This window comes from Chrysemys picta, chromosome 10 (genome assembly GCF_011386835.1).
Source record: "Chrysemys picta bellii isolate R12L10 chromosome 10, ASM1138683v2, whole genome shotgun sequence".
Lineage (NCBI taxonomy): Eukaryota > Metazoa > Chordata > Testudines > Emydidae > Chrysemys > Chrysemys picta.
The window spans coordinates 77,635,323-77,651,215 of record NC_088800.1 but is presented as its reverse complement, the minus strand read 5'-3'; the positions used below and the strand labels follow the sequence as shown (position 1 = coordinate 77,651,215).

The 15,893-nt window shown below is 40.1% G+C and overlaps 1 protein-coding gene across 7 annotated transcripts in view; it reads left to right on the top strand.

Annotated features, from left to right (window-relative positions):
- IQCE (IQ motif containing E) overlaps positions 1-15,893 on the top strand; it is a 46,499-nt gene that overhangs the window by 11,787 nt on the left and 18,819 nt on the right. For 6 of the 7 annotated variants that reach the window (XM_065560135.1, XM_024102303.3, XM_065560136.1 and 3 more), the window contains 8 exons: positions 129-201; positions 674-723; positions 4,868-5,031; positions 6,397-6,452; positions 6,833-7,041; positions 8,201-8,305; positions 10,737-10,839; positions 14,819-14,914. In XM_065560135.1, coding sequence (XP_065416207.1) covers positions 129-201; positions 674-723; positions 4,868-5,031; positions 6,397-6,452; positions 6,833-7,041; positions 8,201-8,305; positions 10,737-10,839; positions 14,819-14,914 — 856 coding nt within the window. The remainder of the gene's footprint in view (positions 1-128; positions 202-673; positions 724-4,867; positions 5,032-6,396; positions 6,453-6,832; positions 7,042-8,200; positions 8,306-10,736; positions 10,840-14,818; positions 14,915-15,893) is intronic. The other variant, XM_065560137.1, reaches the window with a different exon arrangement.

Genomic DNA, 15,893 nt, shown 5'->3' with positions numbered 1-15,893 from the left:
GGCATTTTCCCGGACATGTTCAGCTTTTTGGCAATTCCCCCCGGACGGGGGTTTGATTGCCAAAAAGCCGGACATGTCCGGGAAAAACCGGACGTTTGGTAATCCTAGTTGTATTCTTCCATTTTCAGTAAATTCCAGACAGATGTGAAGACCACTAATTTGGAAGAGATGAGGATTGCTATGGAGACCTACTATGAGGAGGTACATTTGGTGAGACCCCTGCCTGTGTAAACAGGGAGGAGAGGTTCAATTATAGATTCTAGGTAGAAACCCTGAACAGTTTTACACTTGTTTCCTAGATCCCAGCTGCACCTGTCTATGTGTGAAAGTCAAGTAGACACGTGTGTGTTTTGTATATATATAAAAGCACCAACTAGGTGTACTTGTAAAAGCCTTGATGTAAAGCAGAAAACCTATTTTTAATTAAACAAGGCAAGTAATGAAACTAATACAGTGTACAGCTCCGAGCACAGCATCCATATTAATGCCAGTAGGACCATACTCTCATTTTTGGCCATGGCATTGTTACCTGTGCTAATGCCACAAGGATCTCACTTCTATTTCACTTACCAGACACTGCATAGTAGGTTAGCATTCTGAGCTTTCCAACAGTTAAGTCTTTTCTGTGCCAGCTATGTATGTCCATTAAGGCAATCTATCTTTTATACTTCAGATTCATCGTCTCCAAACCCTGCTGGCAAAATCTGAGGCTGTGGGGAAAAAGTATGTTTATTTCTTCTGGGACGTGTGCATGTATATGTTTTTGGTATATACTTTGTATACTATACTAAGTGATGGAAAACAATTGCATGTAAATTGTTGTTTGTCTCATAACTTAGATACTGGTGGATTTGCTTTTCCACACTACCTCTGTTGACTTCACAGCGTGCGTGTCATGCCCATGTTGCTTCCACAGTAGATCTGTCACTCTGAATTGATGGGCTTTTAATGAGGAAAACAAAAGGCATCTACCTCAATTAGAGTTTTAAATTCCCATCCTGTATCACCAAAACAGGATCTCCCTAAAGAGACACTAAATCAAAAGAACACTCTCATTGTCAAACAGAACAAAGAAATACATTTTACTTTACAGGGAAACCAAATACTAAAGCTGTTTGAAAATGAAGCAAAACATTTTAAAACAGAGCAATTGAAAGCTCAAAAAAGAATTTCTAGCATTTATTCCCCATAAAAGACAATCCATGTCTTTACCCCAAAAATTGAACTGCTTCTCCTGGCAACATTATATGGATAGAGATTGTTGGATATTTGATTTATGCACATTTAAGTCACTTATGTAGACTGCTCTAGAATGTGTGCTGCAAATAAAGAAAGTGCTTTGGTGTGAAAATAATCCTCTAGCACAGGGGCATTGGTCCACAGTATGACTGAGACAGATTAATGGTAGCAGTTAGGAGGTGTTAGGATATCGTGAGAGTGAGACATAGTCAGAGCAGTGTCTCTGAAGATATGTCTGGCTGTGTGGTTGCTGCTCATGTAGGCGTACCCAGGCTAGCTTTGCTTTAGCTAGAGATCAAAGCTAGCTTGAGTAACAATAGCTGTGAAGCCGCAGCAGCATGAGCACAAGCTAGCATGGGCATGAACACGGGCTAGCCCAGGGGTCGGCAACCTTTCAGAACCAGTGTGCCGAGTCTTCATTTATTCACTCTGATTTAAGGTTTGCGTGCCAGTAATACATTTGAATGTTTTTAGAAGGTCTCTTTCTATAAGTCTGCAATATATAGCTTAACTATTGTTGTATGTAAAGTAAATAAGGTTTTTAAAATGTGTAAGGAGCTTCATTTAAAATTAAATTAAAATGCAGAGCCCCCCAAACCCCCCCGGACCGATGGCCAGGACCCGGCAGTGTGAGTGCCACTGAAAATCAGCTCGTGTGCCGCCTTCGGCACGCGTGCCATAGGTTGCCTACCCCTGGGCTAGCCACTCAGGTATGTTCCCAGGATCAGGAAGCTAGTCTGTGCCGCTGCCACTGCTGCTGCAGATACGCTGCTACTGTCACTTGAGCTAGCTTTGATCTAGGACAGGTGCATAGATCAAAGGTAGCTCAGATATGCTTACATGATCTACAGTTACACCTCCTGACTGCAATGTAGACATACCCTTAGGCCAGTTTACTAATGCTTGTCCCTGATGGACCAGGGATCAAGAGGAGATGCATGCTGGGCAAAACATGCTGTAGTGAGTCTAAAAATAAAACACAAAGGCAAAATATAAAATATTAATAACTTTATAGTGTGTCACCTGCCCAACCAAAGGCACACAGGCAGTTGGAGAACTTTAATGAGAAATATTACAGCATTAAAATTAGCCATTGATCTGAGCCAAAGTTCTGGGCCAAGCATTTGGGGGAAAATCAGATCCAAACCCCAACTTCGCAGCTCAGGCACATCGCTAATTACAATAAATAAAAGTACCAGTATGATAGACCTGCCCTCTAAACTAAGAATCATCAGAACTGGATTATAATCCTATAATCATCAGGATTATAATAGCAGGGTTATAAAAATAGGATTAGAATGGTGGGGGGTTGTAGGTCATGCTTGAGGTGAATTGCTAAACGGTGTTGAAGAAGCTTGCACAATGACTGCTTCCACTTTACCTAAATATAGATAGTGCTGTTAGTCTCATTATTAAAAATTAAAAGGAAAAATCAAGACAACAAATTAGCTTGTGAGCAGGGGATGTGAGCACCTAATACCCTTTGGCCCCTACCCAAAGTGATGTCCACTCCTTCCTGGCTGACTGGAGTGTTGCTCCAACATGGGCATATTGGAGAGGAATATTGGGGGTGGGATGAAGGAGATATTTTGGAGGAATCTGTATTCTTAAAATAGTTTTAAACTCTAAATTAAAAATTGTCCAGATGATATCCAGGGAGATTATAGACATGAAGATAAAGATTCTGGAGCAGTGATGGAAGCTACCAGGAAGACGATAGAGAAAGGTCTGTGCAGTCGGATGAAGATAGGAATATGGCAGTGCCTCAAGGTTGCTTTCAAAGTATCTAGTGTAATATGATTTTAATTTAATCTCTATCATGAATGTGAGTAACATGGGAGTAAAATTACATTCAGAGAGCAAAGTAAGCGCAGATGCGCAAGGCAGTGTTAGTCTAGCCTCCTGAAAGATGAGGGCAGAGTACTGGTTAGACAGGAAGGATGATGATCTGCTGAGCATGGAAGATAATATCTCAATACTTCAGAATGTGCTTGTGCTTCCCTGTCTGAAACACAATGGGCCATTTTAATCCCTGGCATAACTGTTAAAATCAGTGCAATTCCACCAGAACTGTGGATGGGTAATACTGTATATTCCTTCTGTTCCCCTGTTCTGTCATTTGTGGTGGATTAAAAACTGGAATTTAGTTTGTCACTATTAAAAATATTTCATTTATTTTGGCTCAGGCCTGCAGTGAGTTAAAGAAGTTGCCTTTCAGTGCTGAGGGCTATCAAATTCAATTTAAGTTACAGGTGAAAATGAGTCATCAGGTTTCCTTCTAGTCCTCATTTGTGCATAGCTCAAAAAAAAAATGGTGAGGACAGTCTCTGCCAATTGCATGACTAGCAGTCTTTACTCACAGGGCCAAGGACTGGAATAGCAAATGATGCTGAAGGTCAGAACTATGGTGCAAGGTGCCTCCTTGGATCATTGCGGACTTAAGTTATAGTGTGTTTAGTCTCTCCTTTCCTGAATCTTAATACCGTTGCCTTTTAGAACTATGTGTGTACAATATAAACCTTTAAAGTACATTTTGACTCTCTGTTGAGCAGGATGCATAAAAAGGACTAGGCAGTTATCTTTTCATTTCTCCAAAAATAACTAAATTGCTCTGGCATCAGAGGGTGTGATGTCCCTTTGCTGCCAAAGTTAAAAAACCTTCAGTTCCTCAGTATGGTCCAATCTGCAACTCTGTGATTGTTTATTTTAACTTGACAGCTGCCTGAAATAATGGGCATTGAGTGATGCGGGTACCATTTCTGTCATCTCCCCATTTTTCTCTCTGGGGCAGTCCTATAAAAAACCCTTCCTTGTTTGGTTGTTTTTCACTTTGTTTCCCTTCGTAGACCTCTTAAGAGTGAATTGGGCCCAGCTTTTCATACTGTGTATGCCATATCCACGACTGTCTTCCCCTTCTCCAGTAGGCTGCCATTGAGACTGTGTTCCAGTGCGCAGAGACGTGTGGCTTCTTCACAAACTGTGTTATGTATTGGCCATTGTGTCTGGCATTTGGCCATGGCAGGGCTTGGTCAATTCGTTAAGTCTCTCAGCATGGTTTGCTGGAGGAGGTTGCTCTATAACCTGGGTCTCTCCCATAGCAGTGCAGAGCAGTTGTTCCAGGTTATCAGGAATCCTGTAGTAGGAACAAACTTTACAACCACTTCTAATGGAAGTTGAGTTACCCTCAGTATGTCCAGTAGAATAATTAAAAAGCAAAACTGCAGCAACATCATCTAGTTCTGGAGGCTCTGAACACACTGTAGTCTCTAACTTGTCTGTTTCCTGGTGTTCCCACCACACTTGTGTTGCCTGCATTCTCTAAGTTTGTTTCTTATCTAGTGTTGATTCCAGTGTATCTTTATAAGTGGAGAGATAAGCTTGGTAGGGGACTTCCTTCAAAGGAGAAAGAGCATCTGATAACTGAATGCTGCACTAACATGTCTGAAAATTTAGCTTAGAAATTACTTGTAATGCATTGCTCCTTCTTCCCAAATGCACCCTTCCCTCTCGTAACCCCAATCTGCTTGTTTATTGAGTGTGGGGGGGTTTCTCATTTGTTTGTAGTTATTGCCTCTGTGTGCTGTGTTTGAGTCTAAACCCCTGCTCTTGTCCCCTTTTCCAAGCACAGATCCCTTCCAGAGAGCAGAGAATCCCAGAAACGGCTGAAGGTGCTGAATGCTGCTGTTCTGCGATTATCCAAGAACATCAAAGAGCTGCAAGATGAAAATAAGAGCCTGAAAGCAGATCTAGACCGAGTTCTGAGCAATTCCCCTGCTTCCAGCAAAACAAAAAGTATGTGTTGAAAAGTTAAGGTAGGGAACTTGGCTTCAAATACACAGAAAGGAGGTGGGAGAGAGGCACAGTTCATAGACAACATGGCAATATGGATACAGCTCCTAGAGGCATTGCAAATGTGTTACCTGAAAATGAGCAGCAATCAGTCTGTAACTATTATTCCAGGAGCATCAAACTGGCTCCTTGAGTAGACTGAATACCTTTTCAGTTAGGGTCTGTGGGCCAGGAGTCACTAGCAAGGGGCACATTTTGCTGTCTCATCTGACTGCAGAATGTCTCTCTGTAGCTGGCAAAGTTACAGATCATACTGGAAGACAATTCCATTCTGTTTTGAAAAAATAAATGCCTTTGTGAAACTGTCCTTCTACTGGTCACTAAGGCTTGGTCTACACTAAAGACTTATGTTGGTATAACTACGTTGCTCAGGGGTGTGGAAAATCCACATCCCTGAGCGACACAGTTATACCAACCTAACCTTGGTGTAGACAGCGCTATGTTGACACGAAGGCTTCTTCTGTCGACATAGCTACCACCTCTTGGGAGATGGAGTACCCACACCAATGGGAGAAGCTCTCCTGTTGGCATAGGTAGCATATTCACTAAATGCTACAGCAGTGCAGCTACACCGCTGTATGTGTAGACAAACCCTAATTTACCCCTTTATGCATTCCGGCCACAATCCGTTCACATACCTCCCATCCCCATTTGTCAGTTTTCTCGCTTTTGCTTACTCACAATCTAATCCCCCACTGCCTCTAGGGAGTCTTCCTCATTCTCTTTTCCCTCCCACACCCGTGTGGCATTTCCCCTCTGGGTGCTGTTCTCTGAAGGGGGAGTGAGGAGCACCCCTTCTTTGACATTGTGGGCTATGTGGCAGTAGGAATCAGGGAAGGGGGGGGGACACTGCGCTCTGGTGTGTGGTAGTGGGGTACCCAATCAGGCATGAGTTCCCTTCTCAATTCCAGTTGCTCCAGCTCCCTCCCAGTCTCTTTGAGCTACAGCAGGCACCTGTAGGTAAGACCCCTTTGTTAAATCAGAGGGAATTACAGACTGGAGGAAAGTGTCCTGGGGCCATGTGTTTGACACCCATGCTTGTATCCATTCAGAGAGTCTGGAGGAACAAGACATTCCCCATAAAGCCCTGTTTTCCATCATCCAAATGTATACTGTACTGGTTTAAATAGTCTAATTTGAAATGGTTTGAGTAGGATGTCAAACATTTCTAGACCATTCCATCTCTAAAGCTGGTTTTCAGTCTCCTACAATGAGGTGGACTTTCTGAATGGACACAAGCTTCCTTTTTCTAGGGATTTGTGTCTCACCAATCCAGTTTCTTGTTTAAAACCTTGTTACCTTCTTTAGATTACAGTGAGTGGAGCAGACAGAGGCTGATGAGACGGATTTCAGAACTGGAAAAAGTGAGTGACAGAAATAATATAGCCTGTCTTATCAATGGTAGAACAGAAAACATAAAGTCACTGATCTGTGTTCATGGTGCCTTATCCTTCCAAGTATCAGCTTGGTGCACTCTCTCTTATACATATGAACAGCTATCTATACTGTTCCCTTTTCTGCTGTGTCATACTCATCTTGTATAGCTGCGGCTTTAAGATTAATCTCCCTTTGATCCTGCTTTTCTTTCCTAGGCCAGCCAGATCCTCATCTGGTGTAAATCAGTATGGCTCCATTGAAGTCAGTTTGTACCAGATGAGGATCTTCCCTCCCTCTGTCCCCCTCCTCCCCATATCTTATAGAAGCAGAAAGAGAAAATTTTCAATTCCCCCCCCTGAACTTCTAGGAAGTGCATGAGATGGAGAACAACAGATTGCAGTCATCAGCTAATGGCACGTCACCATTGCTTGCTCTGCCACCTTCAGCTTCTGTACAACTGGATCAGCCAGACACTCAAGAACCTGACCCCCTTGAAGAATGTGAGCATCTACGAGGGCTGGTGAAGAAACTGAAAGGTGATAGGAGTGCACTTCAAAATCAACTGGCCAGTAAATAGTAAGTCTGACTATTGTCTGGGATGTTACAGTCTCTGACCTTGTCTACACTAAAGGGAAAAGTCGATCTAAGCTACGCAATTTGAGTTACGTGAATAGCGTAACTCAAATCGACAGAGCTTAGATCTACTTACCGCGGGGACAACACTATGTGACGTCGATGGAAGACACTCTTCTGTCAACTCACCTTACTCTTCTCAATCCGGTGAAGTAAAGGAGTCGACGGGACAGCGATCGACGGTCGATTTAGCGGGTTTCACTAGACCCGCTAAATCGACCGCTGATGCATCGATCACCGCAGGGTTGATCCTCCGGTAAGTGTAGACAAGCCCTCTGCGACAGTCTTTTCATAGGTGTGAAGCGTTTCACATTGTATCGTGAAAGGAGCTATGTGAAAAGTTTCTCCCATTTTAAACAAAATTGGAGCATTTGAGGTTTTGGGAAGGGTTTGGCTGGATTTGCCAAAAAAGATTTAAAAATCTACTCTTTATCATATCAGCTTTGTAAAAAGTTGCTATTTATGAATGGCAAGATTGACCATCAAAAATGGAAACTTCTGCATGTTTCTGAAGAATTTTAAAGGCCAATGAAATTTTTGGAAAGATAACATTTGAAGAACACTAAAATTTCATAGTTACTTCTTTAAATCATTTTGTGATCCTTTTTCAGTTTTGCTGTGAGAATTTTGCAACAGAAGTTTTGAGCTGATCTACCATTTTCTCCTCTGAAACATACCTCTCATTTTCTGCTGTACTCTGGCATTCATCCTCCAACTGAGCAGCTGAATTCCTTTGCTATTTCTTACAGTAGTTGTGTTTGTCAGTGCATGGAGAGACAGTTTAACTTTACCAGGTGCTTAGATGTGTGCACAGAACAGCCTGTATGTTAATATGATCCTTCAGTGCAAAGATGCACATGGAGAAAGACCTAATATCAATACCATGCAAAAAGTCCTTTTTCATCTAAACCGTGTATACCATAGTGTGTGGGGTTATAAGGACAAATATATACTTATTTAAAATATAGAATTCCTGTTCAAGTTTAAACAAAACAGATTTTATTCAACATTAGAAGTGTAAGCAACAAATAATTCTTCTAATGCACTGAAATGCAAATTATATAAACATTGCCGTAGAGCTTAATTCCCTATTCTCATACAGTTCAGAGGTGAAGCAATTACAGCAAGCAAAGACTGAATTGGAGAGGGAACTGCAAAAGCTGCAGGAGATGGAGAAAGAGAAGAGTGAAAAAGAGGAGACTTTGAGGTACCGTGAGAGGCATTTTCCAATTTTGAAAGGGACTGATAAAGTTGAGTATGACACAGTTCTCATACTAAGTGGTTCAAAATATGCAGAATGTCATATGAAATGTGGGGAACGATGAGTAAATGAGGTATCTGGGCAGAACAGTTTTGGCTAAATGATGATAATCTTGGAATAAGTTTTGGGGGAAGGTGATTTGAAGTATGAATGATATCTCTGTGTCTGGAGGGATGGGGAACAGGAGTATGGTGGAAGATCTGAAATGTAGGATTAAAGTAGGGCTGTCAAGCAATTAATAAAAACTAATTGCACGATTAATTGCGCTGTTAAACAATAATAGAATACAATTTATTTAAATATTTTTGGATGTTTTCTATATTTTCAAAAACATTGATTTCATTACAACATGGAATACAAAGTGTACAGTGCTCATTTTATATTTATTTTTGATTAAAAATATTTGCACTGTAAAAAAACAAAAGAAATAGTATTTTTCAATTCACCTTATACAAGTACTGTAGTGCAATCTCTTTATCGTGGAAGTTGAACTTACAAATGTAGAATTATGTACAAACACATAACTGCATTCAAAAATAAAACAATGTAAAACTTTAGAGTCTACAAGTCCACTCAATCTTACTTCTTGTTCAGCCAATCGCTCAGACAAACAAGTTCGGTTACAATTTGCAGAAGATAATGCTGCCCACTTCTTGTTTACGTCACCTGAGAGTGAGAACAGGCATTTGCATGGCACTGTTGTAGCTGGCATCGCAAGATACGTACCAGATATGCTAAAGATTCATATGTCCCTTCATGCTTCAAGCACCATTCCAGAGGACATGCGTCCATGCTGATGACAGGTTCTGCTCGATACCGATCCAAAGCAGAGTGGACCGATGCATGTTCATTTTCATCCTCTGAGTCAGCTGCCACCAGCAGAAGATTGATTTTCTTTTTTGGTGGTTCAGGTTCTGTAGTTTCTGCATCAGAGTGTTGCTCTTTTAAGACTTCCGAAAGCATGCTCTACACCCTTCCTTCTCAGATTTTGGATGTCACTTCAGATTCTTAAACCTTGGGTCGAGTGCTGTAGCTATTTTTAGAAATCTCACATTGGTACTTTCTTTGCGTTTTGTCAAATCTGCTGTGAAAGTGTTCTTAAAACAAACATGTGTTGGGTCATCATCCGAGACTGCCATAACATGAAATATATGGCAAAATGCGGGTAAAACAGAACAGGAGACATACAATTCTCCCCCAAGGAGTTCAGTCACAAATTTAATTAATGCATTTATTTTTTTTAATGAGCATCATCCGTATGAAGCATGTCCTCTGGAATGGTGGCCGAAACATGAAGGGGCATACAAATGTTTAGCATGTCTGGCATGTAAATGCCTTGCAACACCGGCTACAAAAGTGCCATGCGAATGGCTGTTCTCACATTCAGGTGACATTGTAAATAAGAAACAGGCAGCAGTATCTCCCGTAAATATAAACAAACTTGTTTGTCTTAGTGACTGGCTGAACAAGAAGTAGGACTGAGTGGACTTGTAGGCTCTGAAGTTTTACATTGTTTTGTTTTTAAGTGCAGTTATGAAGCAAAAAAAATCTACTTTTGTAAGTTACACTTTCATGATAAAGAGATTGCACTACAGTACTTGTATGAGGTGAATTGAAAAATACGATTTCTTTTGTTTATTATTTTTATAGTGCAAATATTTACAATAAAAATAATAATATAAAGTGAACACTGTACACTTTGTATTCTGTGCTGTAATAGAAATAAATATATTTGAAAATGGAGAAAAACATCCAAAATATGTAATAAATTTCAATTGGTATTCTATTGTTTAACAGTGCGATTAATCATGATTCATTTTTTTAATCTCGATTAATTTTTTTGAGTTAATCGCATGAGTTAACTGCGATTAATTGACAGCCCTAGATAAAAGTAAACCTTGAAAAGCTGGTATGTTAGTCTGGATGACCTTTTCTTGTCCTCCTTTTTGCTTATGAGGAGAGAGCTGTAGATCCTCTACTTTACCCTTCCACCCTGACTCCTAACAGTGTGGTTTCCCATCCACTAGAGGAGTTACAGGATTTAGAACTGAGCAGCGATCATTAGAGGGACAATCATGGCAAAAAATGTGTTCCTGTTACATCAATCAGAAACTAACATCAAGCCAAAGTAAAACACACAATTTTGCCACAATCTTGTATCTGTCAGTCACTGAATTATTGGGTCAGGTGCAGAGGCATAAATAATAGCATCAAAAGTATCACCGTGACCTTGGTCACTGTTAATTTTAATTTAGTACTCTGACATCTCTCTTTGTGAGTTCATTTTCCATATCTGTCACTATGGAGACATGCATTGTGTGCTCCTGTACAGCAGAAAAGTTTCTGGCTATAAATAACTCTGCCCTCCTAACTATAGGGAGGAAATCCAGAGCCTTACACACAAAGTGAGAGAACTGGAGGCGGAACTACATGAAGACAAGAGACAAACTGCAGATGATACCATGGAAACGCCAAACAAGGTATAACCTCATTCTTTCTTGCATCCCATTTGTACCCTTACAGATTGGGCAGTTGAAGTCTTTCTGGTTGATAGATATTCAGGTCCATAATGCAATTGTGATTTCTTCAGATCCCTTCCTATACGAACTTAAACTGTAACCAAGGAAGGTTGTTGCTTGTTTATACCAATTTCATTTGTAAATTATAATTTCCCTAGATGTGCCTTTCATTTGCAGATGTGTCCTCAAGGGAAGAATGTCAGCAAGCAGTCCCTTTTGTTGCTAATCCTTTTAGAAACAGTTGTACTTTATGGGCCAAATCCTTCACTGAGGACCAGATTGACAAAAGTATTTAAACACCTAAAGATGCGGATAGGCACCTCGTGGGATTTACAAAAGCACTTGAGTTTGGCACCAACTAACTTAGTGAATATATAAAAGTGCCTAAGGTGTCCATCTGCATTTTTAGATGCTTAAATACCATTGTCAGTCTGGTCCCAGCTTCTTATACAAGCAAAATTCCCATTGAATTCATTATGAGTTTTGCTGGAGTAAGGATTGCAGGCTTTAGCCCTCTGGGTGTGTGGTGAGTGGGCTTAATTTAATAGATTCATAGATTTTAACTCTTATATAACATAGGCTGTAGAATTTCACCCAGTAGTTTCTGCATCAAATCTATAATTTCTGGGCATATCTTTTAGAAAGATATCAAATCTTGATTTAAAGATGGATAATGCACTACACTGGTAAATTGTTCCAGTGGTTAATTACCCAAAATTTTGTCCATAGGCTTTATGGTGATTGTTTACCCTTAATGTAAAGCTGGTCCTTGCTTGCTCACTGCAGTGTTACAAGAGCTCACACGTTGAAAAGATTATTTTTTAAACAGAAAAAAGAATTGTGGGGCTAAAAACACTTCGAGCAGCTACGTTTAGGTTAAAAATATAGCGTAGTACATTCAGTTTACATTGGACATTGTTTCACACCACCAAAGAGAAATCCATTGCAGAGCCTTATGATTCTCTTCCACGCATCTGCATTTTTACTAATACCCAGCAAATTTAAAAATAAAATCCTCGGGAGCATGAACAGAAACAACCAAGATACCAAAATTGATATTAGTATCTGTTAGAAGGTTTGTGCTTTGACAGCTTTTGTTTCTGTATTATTACTAAATTTTATCATCATGCAGTTTGCACAGTTGTGGAAAGATTTCCTAAATAAAGCTAGTGTATTATATTGATGCTTTTTCTTTGTTTGGTATTGCATGTATTCCTGGAGATCCAAGGGCTGTGACTTTTTATTAAGTTGTATACATTGCATGAATTGGTCTCAGATTCAATACCTGGCCAGTTAGCCCCTTGAACCACATATCTTGTTATTATTCTGTTTTCTATATTGCCAAAAGTGTGCGACTTTTCCCATTAGGATTAGCTTCTTTTAGTCTATAATCCAAAAATGGATTTTTTGGTGCTTGTTCCTACTTCTGTGATGCTGACATGAATTATGCAGTATTTGTCTTCAGCAAAAGACTGCGGTGATCGGGAGTTTCAAGTAAATAATATTGCTGGTGGTTTTGATCACAGTGTAATGAAAAATAGACACCAGAACATGGATAACAACATAATATGAATAAGAGTGCCCGCTTGCATAGGAGGATATTGTTTTTGACATAAGATGCCATTCTGTCTGGGTCAGTTTTATGTTCTGTGTTGTGGACTGATGAATATTAGATAGGGTCATTCCAAGTAACTTCAAAAAATACCAAACCTACAGATTTTTTGACCAATATCAGTCCTTTGAAAATACAGGTCTTGTGCCCTTGTTTTTAATCATTCTTGTCTTCCTATTTATGTTTAATTTTAATAATACACTGTAGCTTTGAATATAAGATGATCCATTTAATAAACTTAGGTCCATAATTCAATTTTTTTTAAAGTGTATAAGTAAATAAGTCCTTTCAACAGAATACAAAGCTCTTCTCAGTTCTCATGTAAAATAAACTTTCCATGTTATTGTAAAATGTTTTGTAGGAGAATGAGTTAAATCAATCTTCAAATTCTGCTTATAACTTTTTGTTGATTGATTAGTAAAATATCACTGACATTTTCATTACCATCCTCCTAGTAAGGTGGAAAATTTGGTTTTGTGCCTGGGCTGGTGGAGTTTCACTACCATCTTTGCTGTATTAAATATTGACAAAAAGGCTGTCTTAAATATTTCTAAAGCGCAGAGAGTGGATCTTCCTGGTATAAAACCTGGTTGGTCTTCATGGATTATAATGGTGGCTGTTCTCTTGTATAATTGCATTGCTAGCAATTTGGCAAGGGTTTTGTGTCTTTATACAGCAATGTGACAGGTTTGTGTGAACTACAGCAGTGGGGTCTTTTTAGAGTTGACAAATGGAGCTAGCATGGCCAAGTTAAGAGAGCCTGCTGTGGTAAGTGAAGGCCCTGATAAAGGCCCAGTATGAGGCCTGAGGCCTGAAGCCTGAACCAAACTAAAGTAATGGTCAAGACTTTGCTAACATAAAGCAAAGTTAAGCTGTGAGCCAGAGGCAGGCCCTGCCACAGAAGCTGGCAAGGAAAGGGCTAATGTTGCATAAATATATATTCACCTAGCAAAGTTAAAGTATAAACATGGTACCAAGACATACCATACGGGAACATTCCACAGATAACATGGAACAGGCCGACCCATCCCAATGACAGGGGCAAAAGGGTAAAATGATGGATAGAGTTGTTTTGATCGAACCAACATGTACGAGGTGAGAGGCGGCACCTTACTACGTAGAGGGGTTGTATCTTGCTGCGTAGAGGGATTGCACCTCAATACGTCAGGAGTGATGTATAACTTGTTTGTACCTGTGTATAAGAATGTATCCCTGGGATGGTGTCTTTGCCCAGCCGAGGGGGCAGTGGAAAGTCCCGCCACTGACTGAGCTGAGTCCATTGCCAAGAGGCACTTTCTCGTAGTATGCCCGGTAGACTAAGTAATCTAGGGGGAACTGCAATTGTGTCCAAGGGCGCAATAAACCTGGCTGAGGTGCCTTCGTACCTTACTAGAGTCTGTGGTCATCGGGGGTTCTCGTTGGGTTTGCTGTGTCAGCTATCTGCAGAGCTGGGGCAGCACACAGAGGGAACACACGCACGCAGCCGAGTGATATCAACGTAGGAGAAAGCAGAGCACCACACCGGTAGCATCTGACAACACCTGCTAATAAGTTAATTAGGTGTGTGAGAATTCCTTCAATATTTTCCAGGCAGGTAATTGTATGAGATAGATTGACATGTTGTGGATCAGTCATGTGATTTGCCTGAGACAGAGTACCAAACTGTACCCTTGTAACCAGAAATAGGAAGCTCTTTGTTTTGTTTCCTTTGCTTTCCAAGTTGCTGATTTGTTAAAGGTATAAAGAGGAACAGGAATGTGTTCATTTACATTGGACTCCCCTTGTTGGTGTTTCAGGATGGCCATCCCATCAGTAAGTTGAAACAAATGAGTATAAGACCAGTTATGTGGTCCTTACACTTGCAAAACTCCAGTGGAAATTGATCGAAGTTTTGCCTGTGAAAGGACTGCAAAATCAGGTCCTTTGGCATAAATTCTCAAGTTGTCAGCATTACAAGTTATGTCATTTTTCAACAAGAGAGTAACTGCCACTACGGGAATGGGTATCTAAGAAATACCTACAATAATATACCTTTAGATATTTAAATAAAAAACTTTAATTTCATATCCAGTTCACAGTTAAGACAAGTGAGGAGTGTATTTTGCTGTAAGAATTTTCCAAATTCTGAGCTCAACATAACAAATGCAGATATCTTTTAAAATAGGATTTTCTTCTCCAACTTCCCTACATCATGTGAGAAAATAATTTCTTCTCCTGTTGAACTCCCTCTTTCTTACCAGTCCTTGCTGTCTTACAGCTCCAGAAAGAATCACATACCAGCAATCCCATTTAGTATGTACACTACATTCAAGTGTTTTGCTTTCACAGCCTTCATTTGCCTGCTTTCATCAGGGCAAAGAAGACAACAGGAAGGAGCAAGCAGCCAGACTCATCCAGAGCCAGTGGAAGGCATACAGAAACAAGGTGAAATTCTTATAAATGGACAGAGAGGGGTTTTTTTTAATATCCTGCTACCTCACCTTCATTTCAGGGTATTGAGTAGCCTGTTGATGAGCATCAGGAATCAGAGCACTGATGCAGTCATAAGTAAATGTCTGACTTTCCTTTTTCCCCTGGATATTTCTCCTTTCTTCAGGGCCACTGATTAAGGATAGTTCTTTTCATTTCTGTCATCCTGTGTGCTGGAAACTCCGCTGGCATTCTAACAGTGAATGTGAATTTTGCTAGGAGCAGGCATGACTTGACTGAATTAATGGGAAAGGTGTCTGTAGTAGCCAAGACAAGGATAAAGGAGTACTGAGTACTAGAGCTGGTCAAAAAATTTCCATTGAAACTGTACTTTAATGGAAAACTTGGTTTTTGATTAAAATGACTTTTTCATAATTGTCTGCTTTTTGTGGAAAATTTTGATATTTTTGTCAAAAAAACAAAAACCAAAAATACACCCAGAAACTGAGTATTTTTAAATTTTTGGCTAAAAACAACTATTTTGATTCTAAAATGCTACTGCACTGTTCCTTGAGAATTGTAGTGAAGCTGCCTCATGTTCCCATCCTCCTCTGGGCTGGGCTCTCCAGCTTGACTTCTCCCATGACTCATCACAGCCATGTGATTCCCCCAGTATATGGCCTCCCTCACCAAGAGATTTCCCATGGGAGATGTAGTCTTACCAGGGATCCCAGCCTATAGAGGAGAAAGGGAACATGAGGAACCCAAACTATAACTCCCATCAGGCACCCTGGAGACATTTCAGAATTTAAATATTGCTAGATTTTGATTTTTCACTGAAAATTTGAAATTGTCAATGGATAACTTGGATTTTTTTTTCATTTTCATCAAAATTTTTCTCAGAAAGAAAACCTATTTTCCAGCCAGCTCTGAATACCGTAAGTGAGCTAAAACAGAAATGCAAGACATTACAGATTTTTGGAACTTGTATTTA